A 20,499-nucleotide genomic window follows, 5' to 3' on the forward strand; every position below is an offset into this window, starting at 1 on the left:
GCAATTTTATGACACTTCTATATATTTATTGAATTATTGTGCAGCATCCAAGTGCCCAAGATATGATCCATGCTGGAAATATAAATGTCAAGATTGACACTGGAAACAGATATTGCCATGATCTTTATGAATGCATTTCTCAGGGTCAGTGAGACCGTGATCCTCCCCCTTCAAGAGAAAAAGAATATATTTTTGGAATCAAGTGATGATGAGCAGAAGACTTATGTGAAAAAGTGCTGAGATTCTTGATTTTGGGACAGGATGGTCACATCAGTTATTAGTCTACAGTGGCCTAGAAATCTCAATGTGAGAGGCCAGTATTTTTTCCCCAATAGCAAGAGAATTTTTCATAGGGACTTTTTTTAAGCCTGACCCCTGGCATCTGTCTGGCCTTAATCCAGTCTTGCTGCAGCCGGCGGTCTCTTACTATGGCCTGTTCTTCTCTCTGCCGGAACGCTACGCGCATTGTTCCTATCTGTGATATGTGGACACTGCAGATCCCCCGCCTCCCTAGACTTGGGTTTGGAGAATGCTTCCCCACCTCTTCTTGCTCCCCACACACACTCTCCAAGTTGCATGGCCTATTAGGGAGCCCCTTTGTGATGTAATTGGATTTCTCCCCTTGTTAGTTTGCAATGAAAATGTCATCTATATCGGGGAGGCACTCATTCATCTCAAATTAAATTCGGTCGTCTCTTCGGTGAGCTGTGAAACTATTCATACAGCAGCAGGCAGCTGCAACTGGAGGCTTCTTTGACAATACCTCACACTGCTGTCTGAGTGCAGCTTCCCCAGTCCTGCAGAGCTGGCTTGCTCCCATAGGGTGAGTCAGGGGAGTACTCTGTTTCCTGAAAGCTGCAGGTCCGCCCCAAATTTATTACCGGGGACCAACATCCTGGACACACACGTACACACACACAAGAGAGAGATTAGAGGTGTTCTGCATCTACAGTTTAAAAAATGGCTACTGATTTTACGTGTCCAACAAGAGGCAACTTGAGCCCCCAAAAGAAAAGGATCCAAACTCAGTAGCCAGTTTTGAAAATGTCAGCCACAATGCATTGATTAGTTTACAATGGGGGAAGTACCTGTATACGTTTAAAATTAAAGGCAGTTGGTGGCTGAGTACAAGATGTTGTGATTAATAATTCATAATTTTATTAGGTTTTTAGGGAATTTTATATTGCGGCTGTTCTAAGTGAAGTGTGACTTCCAGCCATACTAGATGGAGAGCATTACCACTGCAATCTGTAGGGGAATGAACTTGATGGCGATAAGTGGAAATTGCCTTTATAATACAAAGCCATGAAGCGTTTTCATATTTTTGCTCAGATATCTTGCTTTAACATCACCATCAGACTACCTTTTGTTATGTTGTCCATTTAGAGAGAAACAAAGAGCCAAACTATCTTTTATTATGTGCTCTCATGCACAGCTAAACTTTTGGAATAGACAAAATATAGTAGATTAAGTCTGATTTTCATGAAATTGTACATATGCATTTATCTGGGTTTGAACTAGGTGAAAAATGTGACATATTTGTGACATTAATTTTGTATGCATTTTATTCATCATTAACAATATCAATAGACTGGAATTGCATTCTAAATACAATATGATTGCCCTCTGGTGGCCAAGTTAATGGCTATAATTTTTCAAACAACACTAACCTACTGAATACGGGGAAAAGTTTGTTTTAAATTTCAAAGCTATTTAATTCACATCCCATTGGGGCCAACGGCTAACTGAAGAGCCCATATGTTTCTTTTTTTTTTCTTACTGTCAAGTGATCACTACAATTTTAACATTTAATTATCTTTATCCTCCAAAAATACTCAGCAATTAAACATATCTAAACAACTTTACATATATATGACAAATATATGATAAACTTTAGTTACTAAGATGAATTTGGAATGAAAAAGCAACACCAAACAAAAAGGCTGGATTTTAGGGGATTTCAGTGCTAATGGGGTAGAGGGAAACTCTGGAAGAATAAATAGGAATCTCTGTTTGTTGAAACTTGTGGAGTTTGCTCTCCCCTACACTAAGGGAGAAGTGGGGCCCCAAACCAGTGTGGCATTGGTATACAACACAGCTGTTTAGTGGGATAGTTTGGCTAACCATCTAAATTCTGAACCTCTTGAAATTTCCTCATTTTTCAATTGGTAGGCTGGTTTGCTGAGTGCTTTTTTACTGATTGGTTCGTTTGGTTTTGTTCTGTGGAGGCTAGTCTACTACATGCTCATATGTAGTCTGTCTGAGATTTTATTTTTTTATTTCAGTTCTCTTGTAATGATAGAAGCAGAGTAAGAATAATTTAAAGTGGAAAAGAAAATTATTATTTCAGTTTAGCATTAACTGGGTAGTGGAAAACTGTTGGCAGTACTAAGAGAAGTGTAAGCCTCCTGTCCCTCCAATGTGTATTCAAAGCATGTGTTTAGTGAAGCATATACAGGTCAGATTCAGTAATGCTTTCCCTAAATACTTTAAACAGCGAGAAGGATTCTAACTGGGAAATCACAGGAGACCTGTCTACCTTTGCTACTGCTGATCCCGTGCCTGAATTTATTATGTCAATTTTATGGCTCATTATCACTCCTGTTGCTGTATATGTGCAGACCATAGGTCATAGGACTCAGTAATGCTTTGTCGTGTGTGTACACAATATATTGCAAATTCTGTGTGTGATTATCTGTGTGTTGCTCTGCCTTCCCTTGTCATCTCTCCGCAAGCCAAAATTGTGACAAAGAGCTGTCCTTGACCCCATATTTTTACTTGAAATTTTGAAAATTGAAGTTGATCCATGAAAAGTTTTTGGGTCCTCACAATTTCACAAAAGGCTAAACTGAACAGACTTGAACACTACATGGAACAAACTTGTAAAATCTCCCCCAGAGCATTTTTCAGCACTTTTGCTCAGGACTAAATATGATCACATTAAACTCCTAGAAAGTTGCCAGCATGGTTTATCTGGCCAATATAGATTGAACCTGCAGTATGTGTGGGGCCTGTAGCACAAACAGAGATTGCACATTTTATCCTTCAGATACTTGGAGTTGGAGAGATTGATTTTAAAGCGAAACCCAAAGGGATTTCCAGGAGTAAGAGGGCATCTGCAACATTCAGTTCAGTTTTAAAAGTAAGTGAAATGTGTGGGCTAAAGGGCTTGACAATGTCTCTTTAAGATTTTCTTTATTTCTGAAGGAGTGGGGGATTAATGTTGTGGTCCTAAACTCCAAACCAGCTTTCCCCACTTCCCTTTTGATTTTTGTCTATTAGAAAAGAAGTCAGCAATCTGTTAAGAGGATTAGCTCCATTACTTGAGCTCACAATGGGGGCCCCCCAACGAAGAAGGTCTATCTTTGTGAGTGTCCATCTTGGATGCTTTTCTTCCCCGTGGAGGTGCAAGCAAAGGGAGACCAGAGGAGATGAACAGGATCACCACCCTGTCTCTCTGTCCATGTCACATGGTCCCGCCAGTTGGTTTCAACTAAGCTGATGCCAAAGGCCTATTTAGATACAGACTGACAAAATATAACCCATTCTTATGTCAATAAACATGTCCCATTTAAAGCTTTCTGATCTAGAAAATGAACTGTTACTGTGAACTCTACACAGGGTAATTTGGACTGAGGAGAAATGGAGTGCCTCTACAAAGCAACATTTGTTACATCAGAACCTGGTAATATCCTCATGGTGTTATAGAGCATTGTATTCCTGTGTGGACAGAATTAACCAGGTTACTAAACTGTGTTATAGTCCTGGAATTTACAAGTCTAGAGCAGCCTAACTGTAGTCTGAACCCACGAACTCAACTGCTGCCAACTGCTAGCCAGGACTCACAAACCAGTCCCTACACTAAACCTAGCCTGGCCCCACAAACTGCTACCAAACTTTACCACAGCCCAGGTTAACAAGCATCCCCAAACCATATCCTAGCCTGCCACTGCCTACAAATTAGCTCTAAACTAGTCCCAATGTTAACCCTAGCATGGTCCCAGAAACTTTTGCCAGATCTCACACTCATCTGAGCACCCCCGCTGCCTCACAACCTTAAACCAGTCACAAGCCCTACCCTAGTTTCCTAGCCTACAAACTGGTCCCCAATTGGCCCCAAATTCAATCCCATACCATCCCCAGCCCATGAATTCATCCCAGTTTGAGGCACTTTAACTGCCCGGCAAACCTGGCTTGTGGGTTAGCTTTGTGAAAGTCAGGACAGTCCTACGGATTTGGAACAAGTGGTCGGTGTTTCAGATTTCTGATAGGCTGTAGCCTAGGCAGTGGCACTGGAACCCTTTTAATAGTGGGGGTGCTGAAAGCCAACCCCCTAACCCCCATTCGCGCCCCGCACCCCAGCTGGGGCCTGGAGCAGTTGTCCTGTCTCGGGGTGGGGTGGGGTCGGACAGAGGTAAGGAGGAAAAGTCTGGGGGTGGGCATGGGGCCAGGAGTGGAGTCCTGGGCACAGAGCCTGCAGCTGGGACCTCGCAGCTGGAGCCAGTAGCAGAGACCTGGGAGCTGGGGGCTGGGTGCGGGGCCCCGGAGACGGGGCCAGTGGCTAGGGAGGGGGCCAGCGCCCCAAGAGCAGAGCCCCAGGCTCGGGGACCCGGTCACAGGGTCAACGGCCGGGAAGCGGGGCCGGTGGAAGCTGGGACCTGAGCCCTGGGGGCAGGGCTGGGGAGCAGAGTCCTGGACCTGGGAGCGGGGCCCTGGCTTGGAGCCATAGCCGGGGAGCAGGGCTGGCAGCTGGGACCCAAGGCACAGGCTGGGGAGTGGAGGCCTGGGTGCTCAGCCAGTGGCTCAGTGTAAAATCTGGGGGTGCTGCAGCACCTCCCGCACACCTAGTTTCCACGCCACGCCTATGCCTGGGGCGCATTGCCCCATATTCCCTTCTCTTTGTGCCAGGGGCACTCGCCATGCCTAGATTTCAGATGCGTCGGGATTATTAGAGTTGTTTTGAGCAGGGTGATCAGAGTCATGGTGTGAATGAACATGCAGGCCAAGGGAGAGGAGTGTAGCATAAATACTGTGGAGACAGAGGGGCAGAGTTCAAAAGAGAGCTCACTTAATCTCCATAGCCAGTTCAGAGAACTGCAGTTTACTGTGGCGCCTGAAGAGGGGTTTGCTCAGCTCTGGAGAGCCCCTGGCTAGAAGAGAAACTGCCTGCTCACTCACCTCGCTCAGCTAACTTCCTGTGATGTCAGCCCGGAGGAAGCAGCAGTTTGGGTACAAGTCAGTCAGACTGTATGGAGTGAACAGAGAGAGGGAATCGCCGAGGTGAGTATGCTATTTCTGACAGTTTATCGGTAATCTGCTCAGGAAGCAGTACGGCCTCTTCTGCTTTCCCTTCTCCTCCCACCGCCCTAAGAGCTGCTTCTTGCAAAATTTCAAAATTATGTCAAGAAACGTGAGGCAAAGAAGAAGAGTTTCTGAGTACCGTGCAGAGTGACACAGGCAGCTTGGGTAGTATAGTGTTCCTGCTCAGGCTAATTTAAGCCATGTACCTGACCCAGAGGAATCTGTTAGTGCTTTGCTTCTACTTGCCCAGCATATGTGGTATGATCAGCATGCTCATGTGTCTGTGCATCTATCAGCCCTCCTGGGAATGGGAGAGACTGGCCTTCAGATTCATGTGACAAACTGGGTACAGGCCATTCTGAACCTGGTCTTGTAGAGGGGAAACACACTGCTAGTCTCTAAGGTGCCACAAGTACTCCTTTTCTTTTTGCGAATACAGACTAACACGGCTGTTACTCTGAAACACTGCTAGCTGTCTCTTTGAAAGGGGGGGTCCTATGCATTGTGCACTGTGGTGGTAAGGCATAGCTGCTATGTTGGATCTTCCTCATCCCTGGGCACTGGATGGAAGTTTCTAACCATCCCTTCCCCCCCCCCCAACCAACCAACCAAACAAACAAAAAAACAAACCCATAAGTTTGCATTATAGGCAAAGGTTCAGGTCAGTTCCAGTTTTCACCCTGTGCTTTGAGCATTGCTAGTTCTAATAGCCTGGAAACCACAAATGCCAGGTTTTAGAAACTAGATCCCTGGGATAGATGTGTTGTAATGGTCAGTTTTCCTGTCTGTGTTATAGATTTGACTGGTCAGACCAATTTTTAATTTATCAGCAGAAACGTGTTTGTTAAATCACAGCACAAAATATTCTTCTGTGCAGAGCCCTCCTGCATGTTTTTCCTAAGGTTCTGCTTCTTAGAGATTTGCTATTACAAGAGGGAAAACCTTACGGTATTTTAGAACCTTTTTTTAAGTTGTAAAACAGCTGACTTTATTGCAGTTTCTAAAACTATGTTCATATGACACTTTCAAAAGTAATTTTTGACAGCTTTTCAAAAATATTATTCTCTGGGGATTCCATAGCCATGAAAAAGTATCTTTTTCATTTTCTGGCAGTGGGATTTTTGCTGTGTCCATAAAAAAAATACATTTATAGTGTGGGTAAGTAATAGATAAAATGAGAGAGATAGACACACATTTCTTCCCATTCCCCAAGAGGCTAGATTGTGGCATTTACATCTCTACCTTTGGTATGGTGTAATGTGGAGCTGCATCACACCAGGATGTATGCTGGGGAGAAGGTGCCATGATGTCTCTGGGCTTCTCTGTGGGCACATTCCTTGGGATGGAGCAGATTTCACCCCTATTGCATAGGCCCTTTTCTGCAAGCTGGTGAGGAATGTGGGTTGCACCATGACGCTTATCTGCTCCCTACTCCTACCAACCCCTTGTTTTCTGTCTTTGCTCCCTGGTAGGCATCAGGATTGAACAGTTCCTACACTCCCCAGAGGCCTCTTGTGGGGGCCCTTATGCAGTCGTGCAAAGAGTGGGGGAAACTTCTTGCATGTCCCTCCTTGACTGCACTCACATTATGGCCCAAGATGTTTAACTGGTTCTCCCTGAGCCTCTCTTCCCTCCTGGATCAGTCTGAAGTAGCTAATAATGCTCAGAGGGGAACTACAGGTCCTTTCTCCTGTGTGTTACAGGTGTGACAGGGTGGGTATATTGCGTGACCCCAAGGATGGTCCGGATTTTGGCCAATGGAGATATTGTACAGGATGACGACCCCCGGGTGAGAGCAAATGCACAGCACAGGGAGAACACCTCCTGGCAGGTAATGAAACAGAAAAGTGTGAAGAAGTGCAGTGTATTTTTGTAATTGCTTAGATTTTTTGCTGAAGGAAATGGATGTGCATCAAGATTTACATCTTCAATGGATGCTTCATAATTAACATTCCCTTTCAGCTGTGTGCATGTGCGGCTGCAGAGCAGTGCGGTACCTACAGCACACCTCATGTGGCTGGAAGCATGGCTGGTAGCTGGGCCCTGCTTCCAGAACCTGCAGCAGCTCCTCTTTTGTGCCATGTTAAACCTCAAGCCAGTAGGGATGGGTAAGGAGTGTGTGTGTGTGTGTGTGTGTGTGTGTGTGTGAGGGACAGGAACCAGGGTTGCCATTTAGGTAGGGCACGGGGTGTTCGTGGAGAGGCTAGTCCCTGCCACTGGGAGCAGCCTCCAAGGGCTATCAGTGCTGAAATGAGCCTGGCCTGGCAGGGAGCTGTGGCATGGGGGAAGGGGGAGACTGTGCTGCCACTGCTGCTGGGGCAGGAGTGCCTGGTCTGTGTGTTCCTGCCCGCTCTGGGCTGCAATGGCAACAGCCTCCCAGGCACCCTGGTTTGGGAGGCAGGATTTCTTGGGAAGGCGTGGTAGCGGGCTCCCTCAAGGGCTGAGGCTCCTGGGAAGGGCTGGGTGTAGAAGCTTATGATAGGAAAGATAGGGGCTCCTGGTTTCCTAACTGTGTGTGTTTTTTAACTCAAGCTCTTGAAAGGTAATGGGTACTCAGCATGCATGTCTGTCCCAGATGCATGTGTATTACTAACACGTTGTTTTAAAAATTCCTTACACTGTTTAATGTAATATAGTGTAAAAAGATTTTTTTTAAAAAAGTCTCAGATTGCTACAAAAATGTAGCTCTCACTGGAATTTGGAACCCGCTCAGAGCAAAGAAAATGTAGAGGGAACATTGATCGTAACGTTCTGTCCAGAGGGCTAGGCAAGACAGAGTTGGGAGAAGCAGCATTCCACATTTTACTGCAAAATACTGGAAGAATCTTTGGGGTAGGCAGCGGAAATGACAAGTGCTGTTGTGGGTGCAGAATTTGGGTAGGAATCTGAGTTCACGTTTAGGGCCCAACCACCCCGACCAAGTTAAAACACACAGGAGGGGAAAAGATGCTGCAAATCACGGTGCGCTATGGCTGCTGGGCTCTGTAATGTGGGTATGTTGGCCTGGAGAATGGATTGACTGAGGCCAGGGATCTGCAGGAAACATTGGTTTAAGCTCTCTAATTCCCAGACATTGGTTCAGGGCCAGTTCTAGGGGTGGGTGATCACGGCAGTTGTCTTGGGTGCCAACTTCCAGAGGGCACTGTGCTGCTCTTTTCTGTTTGCTGTGTTTTGCTTGGCTGCTCTGGGGGTGCAGAAAATGTCTTTCATCCTGGCCAACAAAATGCCCACATTCCTGCATCGGTTGTCCCTCTGCCAGTCCTCCTAGAACCAGGAACATGGCAGCCTGGCTCTGGGGGAATCTTGTTGCTATCAGCTGTCCTACTGCAGTGGTGCATTGTAAGTCCCTTTGTGAGTAGTTGGTAATGTGCTGGGAGAGCTAATGCTGGTTTGAACAGCATTGACTCCATCTTGGATTTAAAAAATCTGGTAGTAGTTAGAGGAGCACGATCCTTGGCTCCATCCCCTTCTCTCCTGGCACACCCACCCCCCACCTCCACCAGTTCCATAAATCCCTGACCATGCAGAGTTTGGAAGGGCTTCAGGTTCTCAGGGAAGGAGCTTCTGTTTCCACCTGGCTGGGTTCCCCTTCACTTGTGTAAATGGGTGCGTGTGCCTGGCCCCAAGGGATTTACATACAGGGTGGGTGGGTGAAATTGTGTACTGTGAGGTGTAGCCCAAAAGGTGCAGTACCTGTAATTGTTCTAATGTATCCTACTCTCCATTCCTCTCTCCCCACAATTTCAACTTCAGTTTAGAGCGCAAAAGCCAAGCAGTTCCTAAGAAATGTTTGTGAGAGGAGGGGCAGTCAGTTGTGGTGCCTGCTCTCTGCCGCATTGTCTCTCTCGATGACCTCGGGATGATATTTTGCTCTGAATTAAGTAATAGGAACGTTTCTGAAATTTTTGCCTTGTTCTTTCCTTCAGCTTCCACCCCTTCTGTGAGTCTGATTCAGCGGGCTGAATTCCTTCTCTCTCTTGTTATGTTTGCAGGAGTTTTTCAACGTGGTGCCTAATGCAGGCCATGCTCGACCGCAGCAGCAGGCTGCCAGGCCTGGGGGGCGCTCTCCATTTTCAAAACTGAACCAGCAGCTAGTGAACTTGGGATTCCCCCTCTGGAACCTCGGGAACCAGGTGGTGGAGCCAGTGATGTCCATCCTGCTGCTCTTCCTCCTCATGATGGTGGGCGTGCGTGGCCTCCTCTTGGTGGGCCTTATCTACGTGGTCTCACACCTGAGCCAGCGGTGACAGTGCCCTCCCACTGGCCACCAATGCTTCCTGCTTAGTGAAAGAAAGACCAAGTTTCCTTGTCAGGCATGGGTGTGTTTGTGAGTGTGTTCCCCCACTGAGAGTGTGTGTATATGTGTATGTGTGTGCAGGTGCACAGTTATGTATCCTGAAAGTGTCTGTGTGTAGTGTTCAAGGGGAATTGAAGTGTGGAGTTGGGATGCCCGAAGGCACAATCCCAGGTGTAGCATTTCTTCTCACGTTAAGCTGCTCCTTTCTGAGGGTTGCCCAAGTGAGGCTTGGCTTGCCCAGGAGCTTCAGCCACTGGCTAGAGAGGTCATGCCAGAAGCCCAAACTTTGGTGCACCTATAGAAAGGGTCTGGCATGTCATGTTGTGTCATCCAGCACTTATCAGATACAGTGCCTAGACCTGAGGGGAACTGAAATGGGAGCTTAATTTTCATCTGCAGGTGTGAAGGGCAGTAGGGGTTTCCGAGGAGTAATAAAACAAACACGCATGAATGTGAGACAATTTGAAAATGGCCTGGTGAAGGCAGGGTTTACTTTGTAATTACTATTCTGATCTTAGAGGTGTATTGGAAGGGAAGTTTAAATTAAAAGAAGAAGAGGTATTGATGGGTTTGAGCTGACAGCACAGTATATGCTACATCTTAAACATATAGGATTGGAGAGCTGTTATAAGGGGCTAAAGGGGGACATTAAAAGAGAAAGTGGGGAGACCAAAAAGGAGTTTGAAGAAGATTAAAACAGGGAAGAAAAAAAGTGTCTGTAAAACAGGTCATGTCACCTGTACTTTTGTCTTGCCTGGGTTGTCCGGGATATTTGAACAAGAACTTGCTCCGGGACGTTGTCACTGTGGGTGATACCTTATCCCTGCTGCAGGAGGAATGATTCCAACATTGAGTAGCTGGGGAAGTTGGGCTTGGAAACGTGTGGATGGAGGAACCAATTTTTAAACAGTACAGTCCTTGATAATTTGCAGAAGTGGAAATTAAACATATCTGCTAAAAACATATTAGAGAGGGGTTATATTAGGTGTGTTGTATTTTAAAACTTTCTTCAATCCCTCTTTAAGGCCAAGAAACATAAGAACTTTCATCTTGATGAGCTGAGAATCAGTGAGCAATATTTCTCCTCTGTCTTATAAATAGGACTGGGCCTCAACAAAAACAGCAGATCCAGACTTTGGGGGAAGTTTACATCCCGATTGCATCCATACTTCAGGCCTGTCATTATAGTGGGCCAAACCAGACCACAGAATTTAAATTATCCCGCCCATCCTCCCACAAATTTCTGGAAGTTTGAAATCAGGTGCAAATACAGATCTGAATTGTGACTTGGGACCATATTGGCTTATAATAGCTTTACTGTGTGTGTGTGTGTGTGAGTGAATATGGAGAAGCCTTACTGAACACTTGTGTAGCATGCATGGACAAAGTGGTTCTTGTTTTTGTTCAATAAACTGAGTGAAGGAAATTGTGCATCACAAATTGACTGTAAATTTCTGCCTTCCCCAATGGAGTGTAAAAATGCCAAGAGCAACACCTCAAATTCTCCTCTGGTTCCTGTGATAACGAGAACCTTCTGCTAAAACAACAAGGAGAAAAAAAACGGTAACATGATGTTTTATTATAAGATTGAAATTGTTCTGTGACGCTAGTACATAAATCTCTTTCCAAACTGCCTGTTGTCTGAATTTCTTGCTGTTCTTGGGCCGGTGGCCAGCATGCCAGAGCTGGTGAAAGTCAGTGATAGCTCCCCAAGCGGAGCTTCCACAAATCCCAAGTGCTGGAAAATCTGGGAAGACACAGCTATGCTTTTAACTGGTGTATTGATTAAATACAACCCTACAAATGAACTGACTAGCTCATGGGATTGGAATAGCAAGCCTGTCACTGAGATGGAGTTTAAGAGTCTTACAGATAAAGGCTTGAGCCTGAATCTCACTGAGACTGTCCAGTGACCCAGGCTAGCTTTGTGGGGTGGTGCACTATCATCATGTTGTATTGCATTGTGCTGATGTTTTGGCAGGTTGCTTTGTTTAGGCTGAGGTTCTCAGTCACTCCTTCTAAAACTGAAGCCATCTTTAACTGCAGAGCTCTGGCATTAACTGAAATTTGTTACCTTCTGATGGTCGTTTGGTGACCTATATAAAATGATGTGATGATCTCAGCTCAGTTCCTGATGAACAGCTGTCTAACTTCATCGTGACTGGCACTTATGCTGAGAGTTTCAGCATAGAGATCAAGGACTGAATGGCATTCTGGGACTGAACCATGCATCCCTGGAGGGAATCCCTCCAAAGCCAACCTGAGGCATATTGGCAGGTTAGTGCTGGGGTGTGGGGCTTGCATGGAGAGTGGGCTAATTTGGGATACCAAGTCATTACATTGTGTAGAGATGGCAGGGGCTGACTGGCTTCCTGTACCCCCCTTGAACCCAAGTCAATCTCCCCAGTGGAAAACCAGCATAGGGGACTGATCCCATGGGATTCTGTGGGGTTTTTCCTGTCTGCATCACCAGCTCTTCCTCCACAGGGAGGCAGAGCATCTGAGAGGGACTCTGACAGAGATGGGACTTCAACACTGGGGGCCCCCCATTGTGAGCTCGAGTGACGGAACTAATCCTGTTAGTAAATCATTCCTGCTCTTTCCACAGAAGAGAAGCTCCTTGTGAAAAGAAACAATAAAGGTGAGCATAAGGGATTTGGGTGCTTCTACAACGGACGTGTTAATCACCAGACCTAATCTCCTAAACGACTGTGTTCCCGTGTCAGGTTGAATTTGAAGCCTGGATGCTCAGAGTGAGTTTGAGGGCTAGTGCAGTAGGCTTCATTCAGGCAGGAACTTAATGTATCCTAAAAACTGATTAATTGAAATGAATTAAACCCTGTTAATACCTTCTCCAGCCTGGTTGCTTTTATTTTCTTTTGTTACTATTCCATAGCAGCTCCAGTCCTAAACTTCGCACAATACTAGGGTGCTATGTCATTTTAACTTAAGGTAATTTGTCTCCTATACCTCAACAGGCATTAAGGTTGCGTTGCTGCTGAGGATGCTATGTTTTGTAGCCTGGACACGCATCCTTCCCCAGCATCCCAGAATTATGTTAAGGGATGCTATGCTAGTGGAGGTACTGTCCGTTTTAACGAGGCTATTCTCTGCATTCCAATGTCTCAATCAAGTGCTATGAAACATTATGTAGCTGATGTTTAGTGAACCATATTCCACATTAACGCAATTCTAAGAGATATTGGGCTTGTAGCAGGCAGGTTAATGAGTGTGACAATTTTGTGATAATTTACATGGATAAGAGTTTGTGAAAGACGAGGCAAGCTCCTAGACCAAGGTCAGAGCTTCTTAACACCTTCAACAGAAGAAAAAGGCCATGACTTGCATTGGCTTGCATCTGTACAAAATCAGTAGAGAAATATCTTTTAGGATCTTTCAATGTCTTGGAGATTTATTTTGATTCATATAGAGTACAATAACAAAGGGGTTGCTGGCCATGCCAGTCTTAAATCCTGGAAAACTCCCTTTCCAAGACTAGGTAAGTGGATGATGGTGAAAGTGCATGTCAGGGGAATGTGTCTATGTATTTGTGTGTGTGTGTTAAGCACATGTCAGGTATGTGCCTCAGGCACACCTGTCGTGCTAATTTTACGTGTCTTCTGCAGGGTCACTCAGCTATTTCCCATATGTAGATGTATGTCAGTCGTGCATGTCTCTGCTGGTGCTGGCCAGACACGTGTGCCTTCATGTTGGAGCTCTCGGCACCAATTTTGAACGTATTAACATATTAATGTAGTTAGTTAACATGCAATTAATTAGTTGATTGATTAACATACCTCTGTTAAGCTTTAACTCTAAGTAGACCTGAAACACTCATGGGAGAGGAGAGAGGGATGGAGGATTTTGACTGGAATTTTGGAATTTGCACCCTTCTCACATAAGGGCTCCTTTTCTGCTGGATCTTTTAGCTGAGCTTTCTCTTCTGGGGTGTTCTTATAAACACATTCATTCAGCCATGGCCTTCAGCTTCCTTTTCGGCTTCCCAGCCACTGTGTGTAGTTTGGAGGGTTGCTATTTCTTAGATGGTTAAGGGATGGGCTGAGAAGCGTAATGGATGTGGGTAACAGAGGAAGCAAGTCAGCCCTGTGGGACGGGAGCTGCGCTTATAGAGCAGCATGGGGTATTGTCAGGGAAGCCTCCAGTTGCAGCTGCCTGCTGCAGTGTGAATAGTTTCACAGCTCACCGAAGAGACGACTGAATTTAATTCAAGATGAATGGGCACCTCCCCAATATAGATGACATTTTCATTGCAAACTAACAAAGGGAGAAATCCAATTACATCACAAAGGGGCTCCCTAATAGGCCATGCAGCCTGTGTGTGCGGTGGGGCTAGAGGCTTCTGCGCCACAACAATCCATTGCAGAGGGAAGCCATGCAAGCCATCCATCAGCCACACAAAGCAGGGGGAGAGAAACACTCACCCAACCTTTGTGTGTGGGGGACTAAAAGAGCATCATTCGAAAGTCCAAGAGACACAGAGATTGAGTGAGTGGCCTTTAGCGGGGAAGGGGTTTAGAGCGTCCTTTCCAACCAAGCAGTTTGTGTGTGTGCAAGTGTGTTTACATTTTAGCCCCTGTTTTGTGAGTCCTTAAATGTGGGGTTTAGGAATCTAGGCTCTAAAACTCTCTCCCCCTCCTTTTGCTCTTAAGTTTCTTCCCTCCCTTCTCCCTCTCAAGCGAGCAACTGGAATCCTGGTGTCAGCAGCCAGGACTGAACTGAAGTCCAAGGAGCTACATCTGTTTATGTCATGGTTGCATTTGGCCTTTTGTTTCTTTCCTCTCCTTCTTTCACCCTTTCCTCCCCTTTTTCCCTTTCAGTCTTTTCCCCGTTGAGAATCTCTCATCTATGCTATTTTATTTGAGTTGTTATATTGTACCCATCACCCTCTTATATACTCCCTCTCCTCCCCTGTCCCCCATCCTTGCAACAAAATCCATAAATCCTCATTCAATTTTTGTCAGCAGGTAAAAAATACGTGGTACTAGGTCACTGAAATAAAAGGATGAATGCAACTTGAGAGAGAGAGAGGGGAAGTCTGGCTGTTGCACAAAGACTCTAATTGCAACACCTGTAACCTGCTTTTAGGTCCACGGGTAATGAATGTCAAGTCCCATGATAAAACCAAGAATTTTTCTAGGAGCTGGGGACATATCAGTTGGAAGCGACAGAGGAGGAGAAAGACTTGGGTGTGCTGGTTGACCACAGGATGACTATGAGCCGCCAGTGTGATGCGGCTGTGAAAAAGGCTAATGCAGTCCTAGGATGCATCAGGTGAAGTATTTCCAGCAGAGATAGGGAAGTATTATTACCATTATACAAAGCACGGCTGAGACCCCATCTGGAATACTGTGTGGAGTTCTGGTCTCCCATGTTTAAGAAAGATGAATTCAAACTGGAAAAGGTGCAGAGAAGGGCCACTAGGATGATAAGAGGAATGGAAAGCCTACCTCATGAGTGGAAATTCAAGGAGCTTGTCTTGTTTAGTCTGACCTAGTGAAGGGGGAGGGTAGACATGACTGCTTTCTATACATACATCAGAGGCATAAATACCAGGTAGGGAGAGGAGTTATTTAAGTTAAGCACCACAAGAACAAATAGATATAAACTGGTCATCATCAAGTTTAGGCTTGAAATTAGATGAAGGTTTCTAACCATCAGAGGAGTGAAGTTCTGGAACAGCTTTCTAAGGGGAGCAATGAGGACAACAAAACCTAACTGGCTTCAAGACTGAGCATGGTAAGTTTATGGAGGGGATGGTATGATGAGACTGCCTACAATGGCATGTGGCCCATCTGAGATTGCTCGTAGCAAATATCCGCAATGGCTGGTGATTGGGCACTAGATGGGGAGGGCTCTGAGTCGCTACAGTGAATTCTTTCCCAGGTGTCTGACTGGTGGGTTTTGACAACATACTCAAGGTCCAGCTGATCTCCATAATCGGGGTCAGGAAGGAATTTCCCCCCAGGTAGAGACCCTATGCTTTTCTTTTACCTTCCTCTGCAGCATGGGGCACAGGTCACTAGCAGGTTTAAACTAGAGTAAATGGTAGATAAATTCTAAGTAACTTGAAGTCTTTGGATCATGAGTTGAAGATTTCAGTAGCTCAGCCAGAGGTTCGGGGTCTATTACAGGAATGGATGGGTGAGGTTCTATGGCCTGCAATGTGCAGGAGGTCAGACTAGGTGATCACTATGGTCCCTTCTGGCCTTAAAGTCTATGAGGATATGTCAGATGAACACGCCTAGGTAGAAGCATTTTTTTCTCTTTAATAAACAAAAAGGGAAAATTTGCTGCTTTTAGAAGTGAGGGACAAGTAGAATTACTAGAACAAAGCTCAGTGCAGCAGGTATTGTGCAAGCTTACTCTGACCTCAATTCTTACCTGTAATGACTTCTACTATTGTAAACCTGAGCATCTCCTGAGCACAGACTGCCAATCCTACTGAGTGGTGTAATGAGGTTTTGTCAAAACAGAACCATTTGCTGTAGGGTGTGGATCTGATGATTTTCCCCTGAACATCATTACATTAATATATTAATATTAAAATTAAATAAATAAAAACATTTAAAATAGGAATATTAAAGAATCACTGGAGATCAGTGGATTTCCCCCAGAACTCTTTTAAATCATTGGCCTTCTAGCTCCATAGCGATAATTGAATTGGGGACACCTTTGGCTTGAGCCTAGTAGAAGGAGAGTGGAAACCAGAACAGGAAATGAGTAGAAAAGAGATGGGGAAATCAGCATCCTTCTCTCTGGATTTGGAACAGATCTGACTACACAATCCAAATCCAGTGCAGATGCTTCCTATAAAATCAAACAGGGAATTTTTGATACCTCGCATCAGTTCTGAATCTGTGCCATGTGAATGCTATGTGAGTTATAGATGGAAAAGACCTATTCAATGATCTAGTCCACCCTCTTTTTCCAAAAATCCTCCAAGAGAAAGGGTAAAATTTTAAAAAGCTCCGAAGTGGCTTAGAAGCCTTAGTCCCATTGACTTTCAGTGAAAGTTAGACCCCTAAGTGCCCAAGTAATTCTGGAAAACAGGATTCAGTCTCCTAAGTCACTTCGGAGCTTTTTAAAATTTTACTCATGATGTATCAGATTGTAAATCAATACTGCACTTGCTAACTCACCAGGCCAGAAAGGAATGCAGAGAAAATGGAAATGAAAAAATCTGGTTCTGACTTGATTCTGGACATGGGATTTGGGTACTGAGGGGTCACGTGACTTTGGTAACCAGGGAGAAAAGGAGCACTCCTGAGCCATTTCTTCTTTGTGGGTCAAGAGTCAGGGAAAGAGAAACAGAACAGTAAGGACTGAGGCCCAGATCCTCAAAGGGATTTAGGGGCCTAACTCCCTCTCTGGGGAGAAGATGAGAGAACAAACACCACATGACTGATGTGTAATCACATTGCTTAGCATACTTCTGGAAGGCACTCAGCAACTATGGTGATAGGATTGCCAGCCGTCTATTTCAGAAATATGGGGCAGACCTCAGATGTTCCCAGTCTTGACTTGAGCCTCTGGGGCAGAGTCCTTTCTCTGCCCCCTTCCTTCCAAGGGGTTCTCTTCAAAACCCAGGCCTGTGGTGCCTGTTCAGGTTCTGTGTGGGTGCTGGGAGCTGAGTCGGAGGCTGACGTTGATGGTCTCCGCCTATGGCAGTGCTGTGCACCGCCAAGGATCAGGGCTGAAAGAAGGGGTGTGGCCTGGAGGAAGACAGCAGCCGAAGGAGGCTTCGCTGCAACCGCCAGGGGCACCATTAAAGATTTCAATGGGAGGGGCAACTTTCAGAGGGGCGGCCAGGCCAAATTTGAGTGGCATTTTCATCCTGCGCATCAGGTCAAGCGGCCAACTTTACAAAGTGAAGTGCCAGAGTACAGCTCTGTCCTGGATTTCAGACTCCAGCCTGATTACCCATACTGCTCCAGCAGCACTACCCTCCTGGTTGGAACATGGGGTACAAGGCGTCCCACCCTGATTTTGTATGGAACAGGCAATTTTTTATTTAAATAAGGACGTCTGTTGTAATATGAGACTTGGCAACCCTGTATGAGCACAGTATAAGAACCTGCATATACTAGAACAGGACTCCCACTGATTTCTGATTCACTGTCCTTTGGAGCATGATGAACCCAATGTGATGGGACGCCTGGCAGAAAACATTGAGTCAGAGCGCCACCTGGTGGATCATGGAGATGTCAGTACATTTTATGCAATTTGTTGTACAATTTGAATGAAAGAGTTGCAAAAAAGCGACTATCCTGTCCCTTTAAAATAGGTTTTCTGTAGAGCCGCATCTCCTTCTTCTTATCCCATCAACTGGGATCAAGTCACTGTGCAAGTACATGCCAAAGTGGCAGTAAGGTCCATTTCCTTACCATCGTCTTTGATGCAATCCATCTATCACTTCCTTGGTTTTCTTTGGGTCTCTTTCCTATCACCCTCTCCTGCCATGCTGTCATCATCAGGTCCTCTTCAGGTACCCGAACCACTGGAGTTATGTTTCATGGATTTTGTCAGCCACATCTCAGACTTTGACCTCCATCCTAATACTTTTATTATGACAGCTGTCTCAGTGCAACTCCTATTATGGCACAAAGACATCGCAAACACCTATGGGCCTTGAGCCTGCTGTCTCTATTACCCATGCTTCTGCTCCATACAGCTTTAATGGAAGCACCACTGTTCTACAGAGTTGGCTTTTCGTGACATATGTTGTCATACACAACCCCTGAGATCTTATTCCACAATCTTTCAGCATGCTTCAAGCTGGATTGTATCTCACATTTAAGCTTGCCATTTTCTGTGACTCAGCAACCAAGGCTCTTGAACTGGTCAGTCTGGTTTAGTCTCACTCATTAGTCTCTATGTTCGCTCTCCTTGTGACACCTTTACTGATCCACATGACCTCAGTCCTAGTCATGCTCACTTTCAACCCACTACAATTGAGTCAGTAATGCCACTGGTTTACTGTATCCTCTACACCTTTGCTTGAGGATGCCATATTGCTATGTCATCTGCATACAGGAGCTTCTCACTTTTTCCCATTGCTGATATAGTCGATGAATATGAAACCTAGCCTTGGATTTAGGGCCGACCTCTTGTGCAGTCTGACTTTCACTTCGAAGTGAGCCCTATCTCATTGTGCCCCAGAAAGGACACCTATCCTCTACCACTCCATATTATGAGTTCTTCTATTTCTGTTACTTATTGGAAAGATTTTATTCCCCCAGGATTTTATTTCCCCACTGCTGAGGTATTCTTTTCTAAGATGTTGGTCTTTATTAAGCATCTATATGTGACTCTGAAACATGCTCCTCAGTGCTGCACTATTACACTTACAGACTTGCGCCTGAGAACTGGTTCAAGCAAGCAGTGGGTATTGTATTATTATTTTTATATCACCAGCCCCTTTCTGGAATGCTCCTGCTAACAAGGATTGTATTACTGGCTCAGATATGAGGTATTAGTAGCTATGTGTGATGGTCCATTGGCTGGGACACTGGCCTAGGAGTTGGAAGACTTGGGTTTTATTCCCTGCTTTGCCACAGACTTGCTGTGTGACTCTTAGCAAGTCACTTAGCAGCTCTGTGCCTCAGTTCCCTATCTGTAAAATAGGGATAATAGCACTGCCCTAACTCAGAGGGGTGTTATGAGGATAAATACATTAAAGATTGTGAGGTGCTCTGATTCTACAGTCATAGGGACCGTATAAATACCTAGATTGATCACAATTTATTTCTGTTTGTGTTTCTTCTTTCACGTTGCGTCTTACCAGCACTTTATATGATGCATTGGGCTGGGTCCTCAGGTGCTGTAAATTGGCAGAGATCCGTTGTCTTGTGTTCATTAGGAATACCGTGGTCTCTATCAATAGTAAAAAGAAAACTTGTGGTACCTTAGAGACTAACCAATTTATTTGAGCATAAGCTTTTGTGAGCTACAGCTCACTTCATCGGATGCTCAAATAAATTGGTTGGTCTCTAAGGTGCCACAAGTATTCCTTTTCTTTTTGCGAATACAGACTAACACGGCTGCTACTCTGAAATCTATCAATAGTATTCATTTAAAGAGGGCTGATGAACATGCATTTTCCATTTACTACCAATAGGTGCCGCTGGCCGCTCAGCTGCTGACTTGTGCTTGTTCAGTGAAGGTGCAATTTCAGAGCAAGAAAAGGGTTCCCTCATAGTGCCCCAAAGGTGACATTCCTAAATGAAGCAGAGTGACAAATGGGTCTCATGATCATACAGTCCTGCATACAATAAGCCTCCCTTGGGATTCAAGGGCGGTTGGCATGACCCAGGCTCCTTGGAACCTGCAGTCCAATGAGCAATTAAAATAATTTGTCAACCTCTTTCTTGCTGTGGTTTCACTGCTGAAAAGTGATGGTTTATGGCACCAGCAGGATGGAGGTCCAGTCTCAGGCTGTAAGAAGCTTCCATCCTGCTCCAATACCAGTTTAGTGATGAAAAGATCAACTGTAAAGCAAGAATAAAGTTCCTCTGCTGGCTTGTTTCTGTGACCTGGGCTCCCTGAGGAGTTTCAGTGCATCGCCTTCCAGCTGCCTCTCTGAGTGGGACCGAGGCCAAGAGGGGGAAGGTGCTACCGTCTCTCTAAGGGTGTGACTGAGCCAGGAGCAGCAGCCTCAGCCCCTTCTCCTGACTGGAGTTTGAGCAATGCCCCAGCGCTAACCTGGAGTTTGAGCAATGCCTCCCTCTGTGATGAGGGAGGACGGCTGCAAAATGCAGCGCTTTTGTGAGATTCTGCAGGGGCTGAACTACCAAGTTATCACTGAAAAGTAAGATACGGGTTGAACTGTAGAGACAGACCTGAGCACGCAGGTCTGAACTTCGCCAAAGATTTTCTCCATT

The 20,499-nt window shown here is 45.4% G+C and overlaps 1 protein-coding gene across 1 annotated transcript; it reads left to right on the forward strand.

Moving 5' to 3' along the window:
- The first annotated feature begins 5,208 nt into the window (after positions 1–5,208).
- FAM241B (family with sequence similarity 241 member B) lies at positions 5,209–11,233 on the forward strand. The gene is made up of 3 exons (XM_077822900.1): positions 5,209–5,280; positions 7,005–7,132; positions 9,294–11,233. Exons 2-3 carry the CDS (start codon positions 7,040–7,042, stop codon positions 9,546–9,548), a joined length of 348 nt encoding a protein of 115 aa, XP_077679026.1. The 5' UTR covers positions 5,209–5,280; positions 7,005–7,039; the 3' UTR covers positions 9,549–11,233.
- Positions 11,234–20,499: the final 9,266 nt, after the last annotated feature.

Source organism: Eretmochelys imbricata, chromosome 7, assembly GCF_965152235.1.
Source record: "Eretmochelys imbricata isolate rEreImb1 chromosome 7, rEreImb1.hap1, whole genome shotgun sequence".
Taxonomy (NCBI): Eukaryota; Metazoa; Chordata; order Testudines; family Cheloniidae; genus Eretmochelys; species Eretmochelys imbricata.